The sequence below is a fragment of the Micromys minutus genome (genome assembly GCF_963924665.1).
Source record: "Micromys minutus genome assembly, chromosome: 11".
NCBI classification, from domain to species: domain Eukaryota; kingdom Metazoa; phylum Chordata; class Mammalia; order Rodentia; family Muridae; genus Micromys; species Micromys minutus.
In genome coordinates, this window is record NC_137980.1 from 20,056,122 (window position 1) to 20,073,537 (window position 17,416).

At 34.5% G+C, this 17,416-nt stretch overlaps 1 protein-coding gene across 1 annotated transcript in view; it reads right to left on the reverse strand.

Annotated features, from left to right (window-relative positions):
- The window catches only part of FCHO2 (FCH and mu domain containing endocytic adaptor 2), an 89,347-nt gene that overhangs the window by 22,260 nt on the left and 49,671 nt on the right, over nucleotides 1–17,416 (reverse strand). Inside the window, exons 9-18 of the mRNA XM_080924972.1 lie at nucleotides 15,575–15,619; nucleotides 14,859–14,931; nucleotides 14,072–14,096; nucleotides 10,204–10,264; nucleotides 9,767–9,939; nucleotides 7,568–7,579; nucleotides 6,967–6,991; nucleotides 5,533–5,575; nucleotides 3,299–3,387; nucleotides 861–964 (exon numbers count right to left, since the gene is read on the reverse strand). Coding sequence (XP_080781098.1) covers nucleotides 861–964; nucleotides 3,299–3,387; nucleotides 5,533–5,575; nucleotides 6,967–6,991; nucleotides 7,568–7,579; nucleotides 9,767–9,939; nucleotides 10,204–10,264; nucleotides 14,072–14,096; nucleotides 14,859–14,931; nucleotides 15,575–15,619 — 650 coding nt within the window. The remainder of the gene's footprint in view (nucleotides 1–860; nucleotides 965–3,298; nucleotides 3,388–5,532; nucleotides 5,576–6,966; nucleotides 6,992–7,567; nucleotides 7,580–9,766; nucleotides 9,940–10,203; nucleotides 10,265–14,071; nucleotides 14,097–14,858; nucleotides 14,932–15,574; nucleotides 15,620–17,416) is intronic.

Here is a 17,416-nt window from a genome sequence, read left to right on the forward strand (position 1 = left end):
AAGTTTGGAGTAGCTGGATAGACACGAAAGGGGGTGGCTGGTATGGTGACACTGTAAAGGCTGAGACACTTTAAATATCTTTTACATTCAACTAAAAGTCTCAACCACAATAATTACATTGCTGAAAATAGATAAGAAGAGAAAAGGGTAAGTGTGGGGGTTTTAGAAACATAATTGTAATTAAACAGTAATTAGTGTGAAAGATGAAACAAAACAGAGCACACAGGAGGCACAAAGGCTGGCTTGGAAACTCACAGACGTTCCTGCCATTATTGATGACATTGGAAAATCAGTGCTCTGTATTAATTTGCACTTTTATATCAGCTAAATACAGTGGACTCCAGTCTCCTATGTATAAAATAAAGCTAGAATAGACTAACAGTAAGGCCTAAAACATACTACACTTTTTCCTTAAATATTACACTCAGGCAAGAATTACATGAACTTGCTTATTTTGAGTCAATGGACATGGCTTGTGTAGTGAACCAACTTTTAAAAAGGAAACCTCTGCCCTTTTTGAAGGTTATGTGTATCCTCTTAGGTAGTTTGTTGCTTTGTTAGTATAATTTTTGAGATTATATGAGAGAGAGAGAAGTATGACTGGAGAAAGTTTCTATTCTTTAGGGAGTTTAGAAAAAAGTATTTAACTATGCAGGGGCATATAGAAAAATATCTGTATCTTAAGTCAAAATAATTGTATCATTTTTAGAGAACAGTTTAATCTTTTTAATCTCAGCACTTGGAAGGCAGAGGCAAATGAATCTCTGTGAGTATGAAGCAGCTTGGTCTAAATGATGAGTTCCAGGACAGCCAGACTAAAAACAGTTACAGAATTTTTAAAAAAACTCTTGAGTACATACTATTTCGTTAATCCCACTCAGCTTGCCTGAAGTAAGCTTTGGTCTGGAAGCAGGCCTTGGAGGTGGAACAATGGTGCCTAAAGAAAGAGGAGTTGTGGGTCTGGCTGATGGGAGAGAAAAGAGAATCGGAAGAAAATCATCAGTATGTACCAGTCCGTAGATAAAGACAGAGGAGGATTCAAAGATCATTTCTAATAGTGTTAATATAATCAAGGATATTTGTTGAAATACTGAGAATCTATCCATCAAATATTCTTTTATCAAAGCTTCTGCTGACATTCACAATAATCCTCAAAACAATTATTAAATCTTCCAAAACTGACACATAGAAACTTTATTCCTGTTTCAACTTTATATATATATATATACATAAAATTAAATCTGATAGATAAAAACAGACTAATTTAAATTCAAATGTCCTTAGTTTACTATCAATTTATGTAACTCACAGAGCCTAATGTGAGATCAAGGCTTTGCAGCTGTGCCTGCAGAATAGTGTGAGTGCCAATTAACACATTTAACCTTTATTAGACTTTGTGATCTGACTTCAGTAGAACCACACTGTAATATTCTTCATAATAATTAAAACATTAACGACTTTATGAATTTGCTAAAAATATTACCTCAAATTAGTAAAGCTCATTTTTAAAATTTTTATAATACTTTCATTATTCTTAAATCCTGTATGAATTTAGTGTTGTTTGTCAATGCCATTTGTGACATTTTATAATTATGAAAAGCAGTATTCCTAACTTATGTGCCTTTATCATAATATTAAATAAATTTCAACTGTATATCAACACTAGTATATCAAAGCAGGAATAAATTAGAGTCAAATATTTAAACCAACTTTATAAAATTATAATTTAGTTTTGAGTGTGTGAGTATGGTATACAGGAATGACCCCTGTAGACTTGTGTGCTTGACCCATAGGAAACAGCACTAATTAGAGGGTGTTACCTTACTGGCACACCTGTGATCTTATTGGAGGAAGTATGTCACTGTGAGGATGAACTCTGAGGTCTCCTTTGCTAAAGTTATGCCCAGTGTGGTATAGAGTCCCCTTCTGCTGCCTGTGGATTAGGATGTAATCTAATCCTCTTGGCTCCTCCACCACCATGTCTGCCTGTACACTACCATGTTTCCCACCATGATGATAGACTAAAGCTATGAACCTGTAAGCCAGTCCCAATTAAATGCCTTTCTTTATAAGAGCTGCCTTGGTCATGGTATCCGTGCACAGCAATGAAACTCCAACTAAGACAGTGTGCATGGAGGTTAGAGGACGAGTTGTGGGAATAAACTCTCTTCTAGCATATGGGCTCCAGGGATGAAATTCTGGTCATTAGGCTTGAGCACAGTACCACCTGCTGAGTCATCTTACTGGCCCTTAAATTATTTCTAAATAGAATGATTTTTAAAACCTTGATCCACTAAAAAAAATGTACTTATTATAATTTAAACATTAAAAAATATAGTGCATAGAAAAATATATTTGGCAAATTCTCTACATTTACAAATGTGCAAAATTCAAAATATGTAAGTACCAGCCTAAGTAAATACATGAGAAAGTAAAATACAAAGCTAAAGGTTCTTGGTAATCAATGAAGGAGCACACAAAGAAATCAAAAAAAAAAGGCACTCACAGGATGGAAAATAAACTCACAGAAAGAAATTATCATTAGACAGCTCATTACAAGAAAGTATGTATTCACATTTAAGCAAGGCAGCCAAAAGCTGGTAAAATATTAAATCTGGATTCAGAGGCTGCTGCTGTCTTCTTTCAAATGGGACCAGTTTTTTCATGTTGTCCCTATCCCTGCATTTGAAGGTGCATTCTGAAGAAATGTATACCAACCTGAAAGACTTCAAAACTTCCCTGTGCTATTCAGTAGCTATTTTAAAGATACGGTCATATCTGTGAGACTAGCAATGAACTAGACTCAATGCTTTGCTTGTTAATGAGCTTACCAGAGCAGAGGCAGATACATGAGCTACTTATCAGGAGGCCCTGTCCAAGTGGCATTTCAAATGGACTTAAGCCAAGCCATGTATAAATATAAAATTCAATTTTTTCCAATAATCAGAATTACTTTACAAAAAAACCCTAGTAACAATATTTATTAGCACTAGTGTTTATAAATAAATATTATATCTTAACATATCTCCAACAGAAAGTGCTTTTAGAAGCCATTGGAAAAAAGAGATGATTCTGATTATTTCCATTCTTACGTGTTCTGGGGTGTTTCATTTTTTACGGTGGTGGTAGTGAAGGAAATCGCTATTACTGGGTGACAAACTTAAAAAGAAAAGCTTTAGATGATTAAACATAATAAGTAAATAGAATCAATGGGGAGGTGGGGGAATGCTGCTATTATATTCCCAAAAATGAGACATCACTTATATACATATATTTTATTTTATCAGGGTTTTTTAACCTGATGATGATGAAGTTAGTGGAGCTGAAGATGACTCAAGAGATGATCCAAACAGGGGGTCCCAAGCAAGTAAATCATTGGTCCCTTTCCTAGAATAACATTTTAGAACAATGATTAGAAATATTATTATTAGCATAAAACGATTTATTTTTGTTCCACAAAATTGTAACAGTTCAATAAATGTGATTAAATAGACACATTGAAAGTTTAGTCAATAGACTGGGCAAATGGCATTCAGCAGAATTTACAGTATAACATCTTGTTGTCAGGGAAAGTGATAGGGGTTAATCTTTAATCATACCTTGCTAAACTCAAACTGAATATGAATAACGATAAATTGTAAATGAGCTATCTGCTAGACACGGCTAATAGATCTAAACAGTCTGAGTTCTAGTACAGTCTAGAATATAAAATTCAAAAGAAGTCAAATCTGTAAGAAATCTTGCATAGAAACTAGGCCTATTCTGTCAAAATTATTACAACGACCTAAAATCGCTTATCTAATATTTCAACATGCACCAATGCAAATATATCCTACCATGTACAATAAAGCCTACTATTGTAGCTATTTAAATGAAATCTAAAAATTAAGCTTTAAATGATAAACAAATTATCTTTAGAAGTTATTAATACAACAACCACCACCACTATTCTCATTTATTACTTCACAGGCACCAAATTATCTTAAAGTGCCCACTGTACTAAGCTAAATGTTCACTCACATAAAAATATTAACTCTTGCTGGAACAGAAGTGAGAAGGGTCAGCCACCAGAAACAATGACTTAACCAAATTCCTAAGAAAATGGCTGCATCTAGAGAATATCATCCTGAGTGAGATAACCCAGTCACAAAAGAACAGACATAATATGCAGTCACTGATAGTGGGATGCTAACCCCAGAGGCTTGCACTCCCCCAGAAACAACTCACAGACTGTATGAAGTGCAAGAAATAAAGAAAACAAAACAAAACAAAAAAATATTTATAAAACAAGAAAACTTTAACTATTTCCATGTTACATTTTGTTTTACATGTACTTTAGCTCATTGTAACTATTAAGTTTTCAAGGCATACAATCAAACCTTGAAAAAAATCAAGTACTGACTAAAAAATATATTCATATAGTTTCATGTAAAAATTATGTTAAAATCTGAAAAAAAGTACTGACAAAAAATGTATAATTTTAAGCAAAAAATGTTTAAAATCTGTACATTTTTCCTTGTTTTGTAAAATAAAGTTGTTAAATTGTATTAAAAAAAAAAAAAATCCATGGGTAACTTTGCCCCTGGGTTCTTAAAAATCAAACTTTGCAATGGAAAGGAACCAAACTTACAGACAAACAAAAAGTGTGAAAACTATCCTAGGTGTCCTTAAATAAATGTTGCTTGCAAGCATGAAAAACAAAACAAACAAAAAAAAAAAAAAAAAAAAAAAGAAGTGAGAAGGGAGACGTAACACTGCCTAACATTTTTCCCTACTCTGGTTTTCAGAGCTATCGAGATTGCTATCTAGCTTCTTGCCTTTTCATCTTATTGAGATACTCCATCTTGAAACCATGACATATGGCCCATTTTACAAAGTCACAGCCAAAAGTGAAGGGGAAAGTGAGAAAGGGAGATGAGAGAATCCCTGAACACACACGAGGAACTAGCATGTGACACCAGCACAGCTGCCAGGGCAAACTGCTGTTGTGGTCTGTTTTGTTGTTTTAGAAAATCATCATAAAAAGAAGTTTCACGTGAAAAGAAATTAAAATATCAAAAAACTCCAACATAAACTTTACAGTTCAGAAAACAACATGACTAACATATTACTGCAAAATTCTAGAAAAAAAAATACTTAAATCTAAATGTAAAAAAAAAAAGGACTAAGTAGAGTATGAGATTTCTACACAGTGAAAATACTGGTTATGACATTACAGTGCCAGTCCTAGAGAGTTGCCTAGAGAGACTAGGTGGGGTGGCAGAGAGGAAAGGAGTTGCTCAAACCCACAGAATGTACAAGACTAAAAGTGACCCTCTAGTAGTCTTTGGATGATTCATGTCAAGATGCAAGTTCAGCAACTATACTGATCCGGTAAGGGATTCTGAGAAGGAAGCTTGGCATATTAAAGGTAGGAATAATATATAAGGGCAATCTCTGTACCTTTCACCTGGTTTTGATCCTGACCTAAAATTGTTTGAAATAATACAGTCTATAATAAAGTCTATTAAAAGAAATAAACAGCAAACTTACTCAGCGGGTAGAGAAGGCGGCTTTGATTTTGTTAACTCTTCATCTATTAAAAAATTAAAGTATTAAGAAAAACTAATAATCTGAGACAAAAACATTTTAATTAAGTTTCTCTATATACTTACATATTCCAGTGCTAAACACAACTTAGAAATTTTGAAATAAAAAATATAAACAATTGTGTAAAAAACAAAGCTGAATTTCCACTGATTCTTGATACTTTTTATTAGCTTTATAAAAAAAAACATTAACTGTAACTTTAAAAATGACAAGATCTGGGCATGGTGGTTCATGCCTTTAATTCCAGCATTCTAGAGAGCAGAGACAGCCTGGTCTACAGTTTCAGGACTATACAGAGACACCTTATCTCAAAAATAAGTAATAAGAAAAATTAGAAGAGATGTGAAAGTACTTGTGTGTATTCTACACAAGGTTTTTTTAACTGGTAAGTCCTACAGTCAGTTTCACGTTCTCAGAATATACTGATACTATACATCATTAGTGGTGATGAGCTACTGAAGGAGGCCCTAATCTTTTCTGCTGCATTTTGCATCTGCGATGAAAGCATCTGGCCAGTGAGAACAGCATTGCAGTGGGGTCTTATCAGTGAACATGAACTTTTGCCATACCTTAAACGTCCTATATCTCTGAGAACAACCGACAGCAGTGACTCTCAATGGGCACCACACTGTATGCTATACCTGCTTGCACTGGTTTTCCCTTGGTTTATTCTGGATTTCTCAAAGTGCTTGCTAGACTGTCTCATCTTACAGCAACTCTACTTAGTCACATTTTCTCTATAACCTCTGTCATCAGACATTTCCTTTAAACAGTAAACCCTTATTTTCATTTTGTTATTATTAATTCAATAGAGGCTTTTTAATTGTGCTATAATATTAATCAAGACTAATGCTTATTAAGCATTCCATTTACAAAATTACAAAAGTTTCTGATTTTTAGTGTATAATTCTGAAAATATGTTACCTCCTAAAATGTTTAGTATTATACAGTTACTACTTATTATAAAGCAGAAACTACAGTTGTAACATGACTTTAAAATAAGTAAAGCTAAAGATTATTACTATTTTATAAAACATTCACATAGCTTCCTCCTCCTCCAAAATGCTGGGGTTTGACCCAAGGGATGTGTATATCTAGGATCACGTTAACAGTCTACTGTAACATTCTTAATCACAAGTTATTTTCTAGCTTTGTTGACTTTTGAAAAATTCTGTAAGCTATGAAGACTAAGCAATGTTTCTTAGTGTGACAAGAAATATTATGGGTCATTTGTTTTCTGGATAAAGTATCCTCTTGTCAACCAGTAAGACTAGCAATACTAAAAGAGCATTAATTCCTTAACTATTACACAAGGCTGAGACTAGCAATGTGCCTGATATTCTTATATAAAATAAGCAAATCCTGTATCAAACTTACTAGATGAATTTCGATTCATCTGCACCTAAAACAGAAATGCAAAAATTAAGTATTATTAAGCAAATAATTTAACTTGGTAACAAACCACTTGATAAAATGTTATTAATACCAACCTAGTTTATGTAGCCTTTATCATATATACTTAATTGTAAATTGCATTTACAAAAAATGTTTTAAAAAATTTAGCATTTATAAATGTACCTCTAAATGTAAGCATAATAATTTCTAGTCTAGTAATTGAAATCAAAGAGTAAAATACATTTACCTAATAAAATGTTCTTAAAACATTATCAATATCTAAAGCAAAATACTACAATATTCTGAATTTAACAAAATTTTGAAAAACAAGTGTTTTATTTTCTTTTTTTACTGAATATTCTCTGCATTTACATTTCAGATGTCACTCCCTCCCCCTCCCATTATCTCCATGAAGGTGCTTTCTCTCCAACCTCCCTCTCCCACCTCAGCACCTTGGTGTTCCCCTACACTGGGAAAACGAGCCTTCGCTGGACCAAAGGCCTCTCCTCCCACTAAAAATCAAATGTTCTATTACACTAATTCTTTAAAGGTCAATAGGCAAAATATAAAATCTGGCACTTACTGGACTGTGTCTCTAGCAGTGCATGTAAAGAAAGAGAAAGACAAAGTTCAGTATAGAATTCAATTTTCTTTTCACACTTAATAATTTGTCTCTTCCCTTCTAAATTCTACTTAAAACACAGGGTTAGGGAGAAAATTATACAAGTTAACCACATGGGCAACAAGATATATGCAAAGATCTTTTCAAATCTAGCAGTCACTACTAAATTTTTCCTTTTGACTATCTTCTGGGCATGAAATTACTATATATTCATTTAAAAACAAACAGAAAAAAAAAAAGAGATGAGACATGAAAGCTTTAAAAACACCTACAACCTCAAGTGTTTATAAAGAGGTTCATAACATTTTAATAGATAGCCATCCCTTTAAGCTTCTGATTGTGTGTATTTTTAGTTAGGCTGTTACACAATAAAAATTTTCAATGGTTCATAATTCTCTACTTTGCGTATACAAGTCTTTTTATAACTACACACTCATCAATGTTAAAATAGTAATAATATAGTAAATCCTCACTTTAGAGATCTTTGAGGCATGGCCTTGAGGATTTAATTATAAAACCTTTCCCCCCATTAAAAAATATTTACTCCTCCCTTTCCCTTCCTTGTTACTGAGTATCAAACTAAGGGCATATTGCTTGCTTGGCAGATACTCATGGACTGATACTCAAGAATATGAATGCTAAGAAAACAACACTTTCACTTCTAAAACAAGTACATATTTGTATACATTTATGCCCCCAAGCATACATACACACACATATACATACAACTTTGAATGTAATATTAGGGCCAGGTGTGGTGTGGTACACGCCTTTAGTACTACCAGGAGGCAGAGGCCAGCCTGGTCTATGGAGCATATACTAGTCAGCCTATCTCAAAAATAATACATTAAAATTTAAAAAATTAAAACCTACATACAAATTAGGCATAACATATAAAATGGTGTTATAACAAAAAATATTATGGAAAACAGCTTTTAAGAAATGATAATGTGCATATTTCCACAGAAACTTCTCATTCTAAGACATGCCCTTCTCCTCTGTAATAATTCTGAATTCATATGACATCAGTGGCATTATTACTGTAGTATTCTTAATTTTATCACTGTGTAGGATATATATGTGTATGAATGCAGGCACTCATGTGGATGGAAACCAGAAGACAACTTTTGAAAGTCAGTTTACTCCTTCAAAGTGGTATCTGAGAATAGAACTTAGTTCATAACAACTGCTCTTCACAATTGAGACATCTCACTGGCTACATTAGTATTTTATTTCTTCTTCAAATTCAAATGTAACAGTGAAAAACAGCCAGAAAGGTCACTCAGTGGTAGAGTGTTTGCACAGCATAAGCAGAAGCCTAGATTCCAGCTCTAGCACTGCAGGGACATGACACCTATGACATCTTTTATGTTAGATTTGATAACAGAAGAAACCTTTAAAGTTAATGAGGAAACTATTCACTCTGTCAGTTCACTATCTCTGCTGGAGACATACAGCGTTGTTTATACAATATAACAGATAACAAATGTTCTACATTTTCACTTTCTTAAAAATATTTAACAGGTGGTGGTGGTCCACATCTTTAGTTCAAGCACTAGGGAGGCAGAGGCAGGCCTGAGTTCAAGGCCAACCTGGTCTAAAGAATGACTGAGTTCCATGACAGCCAAAGCTACACAAGGAAACCCTATCTCAAAGAAAACAAAACATTTCTTTCAAGAGCGTAACTAAGCCAAATCAATACCCTTACTTATCTATATAAAAATTATAAACTGAGCTGGAGAGATGGCTCAACAGTTGTGAGCACTGGGTGTTCTTTTTCTAGAAGACCTAGATTCAGTTCTAGCACCCACGTGGCATGTCACAATTATCTGCACCCTTTCTTAAAGTCCTGTTCCAGGATGTTTAACTCCCCTTCTGCCTTCCTTGGGCACTTCATAGACATGATCCACAGACAGACATGCAAGCAAACACACTCCTAACAGCTTTCGGGGTCGAGGAACAAGACAACAAAGTGGGGAAGAGGGGCACTGGGATTTTAGCTCAAGTACCTGGGTTCAGTCTCATTTTGTAAAAACAAAAGTATATAAAATTCACACAAATATAAAACAAAAAAACTAAAACTTAACCAGTTGTGGATAGATGAAGTAAAATTAAAAGGTTCTATATACAGTACAATTTGGCTTATGTTCAGATACTTACAGATACTGCTGGGGACAAGGTTATATTCCCTATGGATACTTTTAATTCATCCAAAGAAGCCATTGTGTGATGCAAGTTATTTGGATGTACAGGCTTGATCTCTATCCGGTACCTCTTTGGTTCTTCATCTTCAGAGTCAGAATCACTGGATGAGTAGAAATGGTTCTCTTTGGTATGTAAGTATGAGTTAAAGAATTTAGTTTCTACCTCATCTTGAATAACTGATATTCCACATAAATACAAAAATAAAAGACCCTTAAAAGAGTAATATATATGAGTAGGAATAAAGCTACTCATTTACATTAAAAAAGCATATAAAATGGAGAGCAGTCATATTTTAGCCAATTAAAAAGCAGATGAAAATTTAGGTAGGACATTATTTTATAGTTATGCATATGGCAACACAATCCGCTAAAAACACCCAGGTCACAAAAGGATATCATTCTGATTTGCTTCTGGTTTAATACTAAAACCTTCTTCATCTACATCAGGAATATTCTAGGGGACAATAGTAAAGAATTACTATAATGACAACACATATATAAAAACACTAAAAATGAATACTCTTATAGTCTAAAATATTGCTAAGAGCCAGAGGCAGGGGTACATACCTTTAACCCCAGCACTTAGAAGATAGAGGCAGGCAGATCTCTATGAGTTTGAAGCCAGCCTGATCTATATACACTGAGTTCCAGGACAGCCAGAGCTACACAGTGAGACCCTCTCTTGAAAAATACCGAATAATTTTTAAAAGGTTTGTTACTGAGGAACTAAGTTACTATATCAAATAACAAAATTATTAGCACTGTGAAAAATTATATCTCTTTAGTTTATTAGTTTTAAATCATATTCTATGTTCCTGAAACCTGAAGGAAACCCTGCGACATGCAACAGAAAATCACGACTTATAATTTCAGGGCAAGAAACTGCCAAGGTGAGGTATGACAGATGGTTTGGTAGTTAAGAACACATACTACTCTGCTATAGGACCCCAATTTGGCTCCTAACACGTATCAGGCAGTTCCTGTAACTCCAACTCAAAAGGATCTGATACTGCCAGCCTCTACATCTGAGCGAACAAGTACATATGTATTCCCTTTATAGATATATACACATATACATAATAATCAATTTTAAAAATAAAGAAAAAAATCAAGGTGAAAACCAATTCAGAATGCTCAAGATCCACATTTATGTTAAAATCAGGAATAAAGGATACACCTAATCTGGTAGAGACTTGTTGCCCCATGAAAGGGAAATGAACGGGGATAAAAGGGTCAGGGGAGCACTCTCTCAGAGGCAAAGGGGTGGGGGAAGGAGGTGAAATTCTCTTGGAAGGGGGACCAGGAAGGTTGGCAACATTTGGAATATAAGTAAATAAAACAATTTTTAAAAACAGGAATAAATGAATTTTAAAAAGAACCATGGCCAAGCTAAATTTTCTCTCGATATCATAAGATGCTGCGAGGAGACAGAAGGCATAGTGTCTCCTTAAAGCAGATTAAGGTTTGGCTACAACGATCCAGCTAAGATAGTGCATCAATATTTTAAAAGACAAAAAGGAAAACATCATGTGCATCCGGAGGAAATAAAACAAAACCCCTTGAATCTAAATCTAATGAAGCTTACAGAGAGATCTAAGTGCCAACTTAGCACAGAGGAGTGAAATAATGCACTATAGGAACACATCCTATAGTGTCAGCACAGTCCAGGTTACAAGAGGCAACAAACAAACACTGAGTGTCTTCAGCAAACAACTAGAAAGCTAAGTAGAGAAGGGGAAGAAGAGACGGGACTACTGACCAAGACAGACTAAATACAGCAACAAATCCAAACAAACAGTGATGAAGCATTAGAAGATAGTAATAGAACTAGACAAAGGCTGAAAAGGCCAATTTCTAAGAGGCTGCTTCTGAATCTATTTGCAGATAATAACTATAAAGTATGGTAAAAATATTTTTTTTAATTATTTGACATAGGGTAACCATTAAAAAGCTCTAAAAATGATTCATCCAAAAATTTTTTAAAATATTTTTAAAAAGATACTCATTCTCCTAAGTTTACTGCAATACTATTTCCAATAGCCAAGACATGCAACCAGCCAATGTCCATCATCAGATGGTTGAGTAAATAAAATACAATTTACATTCAAAATGGAATGGCGTCAGTCACAAAGTCAAAGAACAACAAAAGATGAATCCTGTCATTTACAGCTCCATGGAATAGGCTGAGGAACATTATATTAAATGATAGTTCAGACACGCACACAAATATTTCACACTTTATGTGTAGAAGCTAAAAAAAAACATTTGAGGTTGATGGCTATACCCATGACTCTGATATAACCATTAAGACACTGGATATGCACACTAAAAATACCACATGATATTTTATAAGTATACATGATTATTTATCAACTAAAAACAGCATGTTTCAAATAATTAATAAAATATATTCTTGTTTTAAATTGATAAATGAGAATACATTTATCAATTTATAATTAATTAAATTGGCAAAACAAATGAAAGCTATTTGAGCCAACTATATGATGTCAATAATAAGATCAACTCAAATATAAATAGGTTGAAAATAAGGATAATAGAATAAGACACCAACACAAACAAAAATAAGAAAGTGCAAAGTAGCTAATTTAAGATCAGATTTCAGAAATAAATTACCAATCATAGATAATAATTATATAAAAACATGTATGTACACAAGTATTTACAGCAAGTTTATTTCTAACAGCACAAAACAAGAAGACCCAAAATAACATACAAAAGTTAACATTTAAATAAACTTGCAACAGAAAGAAATGAATTTATCATACCTACAACAACCCTGATGAATCTCCTGAGACTTGTGGAAGAGTGTAACAAGTCAATCTGAAAAGGTTTTATGTAATCTCCTTTAAGCAACTGTACTGCTTACATTTTATTGTTTTTAAGGCATGGGTTGGAGAAATGGGTCAGTGGTTAAGAGCATCTACTGCTCTTCCAAAGGGCTCAAGCTTGGCTTCCAGCACCCATGTCCAGTGGCTCACTGCCACCTGGTAGTCCAGCTGGAGAGGAATGGGGAGGTGGGGTAGAAGGGGATCCGATGCCCTCTTCTGACCTCTACAGAGCCCACACACAAGGCAAAAACAGAGAAACACAAATTAGAAAATAAGTAAAAAAACCAAAATGAACCGGTTACTCAGGATATTCAAATACTGAAACTATTCACAGAACTCTAATACTTAATACTAATAAAAATATGTAGATTACACTCCATGTCTTCATTCATTCAACCCGGGTTTATATTAGAGCTCTCGTTATTGTAATGAAGTATCAGGCCAGTAGCAGTATGAAGAAAAGAAATAATTTCAGCATTAAAAGTATACTTATGGTAGTAGTGGTTTCTTTTTTTTAATATTTATTTAATGTACATATGTATACTATAGCTGTGTTCAGACACACCAGAAGAGGGCATCAGATCCCATTATAGATGGTTGTGAGCCACCATGTGGTTGCTGGGATTTGAACTTAGGACCTCTGGAAGAGGTTAAGTGCTCCTAACCACTGAGCTATTTCTCCCTCCCAGTAGTTGTGGTTTCTAAAAAACAAAAAACAAACCATGTGTGCCCACGCATGATGGTACACACCTTTGATCCCAGCATTCAGAAGGCAAAGGCAGCTTTCAAGATTGAATGAAGCCTTGAATGAGTGTCAGGACAGTCAGAGTTACACTGTCTCAAAAAGAAGGTAAAAAGGAAAAAAGAGAAAGAGGGGATGACAGAGGGAGGGAAAGAAAAAGGGGAAAGGGGAAAAAATGGGAGGGGTGGAGGACTGCCCTTCCAGAGGTCCTGAGTTCAAATCCCAGCAACCATATGGTGGCTCACAACCATCTATACAGAGATTCTGATGCCCACTTCAAGACACACCAAAAGTGTATACTTATAAAGTATACTTATATACAAATAAATAAATAAATACTTATTTATTTGTGTAAGCCTGCATCAGTCTATGTGTGCCATGTGCTCACAGATGCAGGAGGAGGGTTGAGGGCATCTGAGTTACAGACAAGTGACTTAAAAGTAAAACTTAAAATTTTCACTGTCATTTCTCAATGACGGTGAAAAGTATTTTCCTTTAGCAGTGAAGTATAATGTAACGTAAAACTGAGGTACATCTTTAAAATTATTTTAGTACCAAATTATTACATGGTTAATATTTTTCTTTGAAGACTGGTTAAAATAAAATCAAATGTTTTTTCTAATAAAAATACCTAATTTAAATTTTCTTTAATAAAATCAAAATTACTTACAAGCGAATCTGCATCAGGACATTCCCTGTTTTTAAAAACAAAACAAAAATGAAGTATTTTAAAATTCAATTATTAAAACTATCTCACAGAGTTTTGAAGTGCCTGCTCAGAGCTGAAGAGGAAGGACTGTGGGAGGCAGTGACCAGGAGGAGGCAGTAAGTGGGATGTAAAGTAAATAACTAAAATATAAATGTTTAAGAAACCTATCTGCTAATTATATCATGTTTAGAGTATCTATCTTGAGACTTAAATATAACTTTTGTCTGAATGATTCATAAATATTTTGAGAAATCATGTCATGTAGATTAAAATAGCATCAATTCAAATTTAAAATTCAAAAGTGGACCATCTCAAATCAGTGACTGTTAAAACATAAAGAGCTCACACATAACCTACAGTGCTTAGAACTGTGCTTCTCTTGTCTTAATGCACCATCAGTGCAGTCACCGAAGCTGTCTACTCCACAAGACTTTCTGGCCGTGCTCACATGGAGGGTGTCCATGAACAACCTATAGGACTTGCTTCTGGTTTCTTACATGCAAGCCTGGGCATGCCAGTTTTTGTCTATAATGTCTTCAAATTTTAATAAATTAGAAAAGTTGATGCTATGAACTAAAACCAAAGAAACTAACAAATCTAGTTGCTCAGAGAGGCTTTTGTCTTCTTCCAGTTTAGATGTATTATACATTGAATGCTTTCATAAAGACTTTTTCTTTTCAAAAATCAAAACAATTCTTAACCACTTATAAACAATGAAAAGGATTTGGGCAATGTTTAAAATACTTACACAGATTCTGCATCCTTTTCCTTTTTAATTATCCCAGGCAAAGCAAAAGTCTTTCTTTTCCTTGGTTTTATGCCTTTAACAGAAATGTACACATTGTAATAGAAATGTAACTGTGCTTGATAAAGATATAAAATGCAAAAGCTCAGTCAAGCAAACTTTGGAAGAAAGAAACAAAGCATCCTGAAGAGTGACAGTGCACACTGCAATCTTAGCACTATGGAAGCTGTCACAGAGGAGGAGACTGGGTTTGTTAGCAGCCTTAGGATACATGGCAAAACCTTCCCTCCCCCAAAATCCTAATAAATTAATAAACGCAAATGATCAAACAATAATAATAAAGTGTCAATTAGTAAAGCCTACAACTTAAATCAGTCTCTTTCAACTCTGACATTAATATAATATGGTTCATTAAAAACTTATAGAATATTCACTTAATAAAATTTTCTTCTGGTAAAATTTATAACTCTTTGTAACTTCAGATCAGAAAAAAAAAAAGCACATAATTCATTATATAAACATCTAAAAAGTATTACCTTGGGATATGGTTGTGGCTCACTTGTAGAGTAAGTATTAGGGCCTAGGCTCAGTATCAAGACCACTAAATATATGTATTTTAAACATTGATAGCATCAATGGATAGCAGTCATTTTTTAATTTGTTCAACAAGCAGAAGACACTAGCTCTCACATGTGTCAGTATGTTACAAGCAAACTTACCTTCAACTGCACTAGCAGGGTCACACTCCTCAAATTCAATCAGGCCTAGTTTAGAGAAGAAAAACTTGTTTTTTAAAAAGCAATTACCAGATAACCTGTTTTAACATTTTAAATCTAGTTGGAAATATTTCTTAATTTTTTATTTATTAATACCATATTTGTCTGATGTATGAATAAAGGCGCATATATGCTATAGAACACATGTGTAACTCGGGAGTTGGTTCTTTCTATTTTGTGGAGAAAAGGTATATATCTGCTGTATTCTATACTTGAACTCCGGGCTGGCAGTATTGAGAGTGTACTGGTGAACACCACTGCATACACTCTCTTACATGAATTCCAGGGATAAAACTTGGTTGTCAGGCTTGAGCTGCAAGCACTTCTAGCTGCTGAGACATCTCACTGCCTGACAAGACTCACCAGCCTTTAAAACCATGCTAAATGTGTTACAGTATTTATATATATAAAACAAAGTATTGTGATGTTACTGTACAGATGTGTTAAGTAAGAGCAAGAGAACTGGCAGGCACAAGCATTGGAATACATGTAGAGGTCAGAGCACAACCTTCAGAAATCGGTTCTTCCGCTCTGGTTTCAAGGATCAAGTTGCCAGGCTTGTATATCAATGTTTTTATCTGCTGAGCCATTTCACTGAGGCTAACAACTTTTTTAAATACTTATTTTTACTTTGTATGAGTACCTGCATTACAGACATGAACCATATACATGCTTGGTGCCTGAGAAAGACAGAAGAGGTTGTCAGATTCCCCTAGAACTGGAGTTACAGACAGTTGTAAGCTGCCAACTAAGTGCTGGAAACCAAATACATGGGTCATCTCAAAGAGCAACAAGTGCTATTAACTACTGAGCCCTCTGTCCCAGTCCCTTAGCAGTATTTTTTAATTAAATATTTCTAACTGAAAAGACAAGCTAAGGGCTGGAAAGATGGCTCATCAGGTAGAGATGCTTGCCACCAAGCCTGACCACCTGAGTTTGCCCCCTGGAGCCCACCTACATGGTAGAATAATAGAGTGAGTTACTGATTTCCCTCAACTGACTTTTAAGTTTTTCTATGACTTCCACAAGTACACTATGGGGTGTATACTGCCACCCACATAAATGTAAATTAAAAACTGAGATTACTCAACAAAGACCTCACTAATTTATAAGAAACTGTTCTTATGTCACATCAGAGAGCTCATGAAGTTTCTGCTTACAAGAACCTTGTAACAGTTAATGAAGAAAATGAGCAGTAAGAGGCAGGTGCTGAACCGTAAAATGCTCATGAGAAAGGAGAAGAAAACAGTAAATAGTACTAGAGTACAAGCTTGGTACCTCATTTGCCCCATTCTTGATTCTACCCTCTATACTTAGAATCATCAGTAAACACTAAATCTCCAGTAAAAAACTACTGCATAAATAATTACATCCTCATTAGGTAGTCACCCTAGAATTAAAATTCAGATCACTAATAGTGTTCAAAGGTCAAATAAAAGTGCAGTGTGCAGGCAATGGAAAGACTTTTGTGTGAGACAGGGTCTCACTGTGTAGCTCTGGCTAAGCTGAATGAAACTCATTATGTAGTCCAGGCTGGCCTTAAACTCAAGAGATTCACCTGCCTTTGCCTCCCAAATGATGGGATCAAAGGTGTGCACCATCACACCCCACCTAATGGAAATACTTTTAATGTGAAAAGAATGTGCATACACACCACAACCTAGCAAGGTGATTTTGCAGAAAAAGATGGACATACTGCAAAACAAGAAATGATAAAGCAGAACTCATTCAGAAAGTAATTAAAATAGCCCCAAAATGACAGAGCTGCAAATTAGCTTTACATTT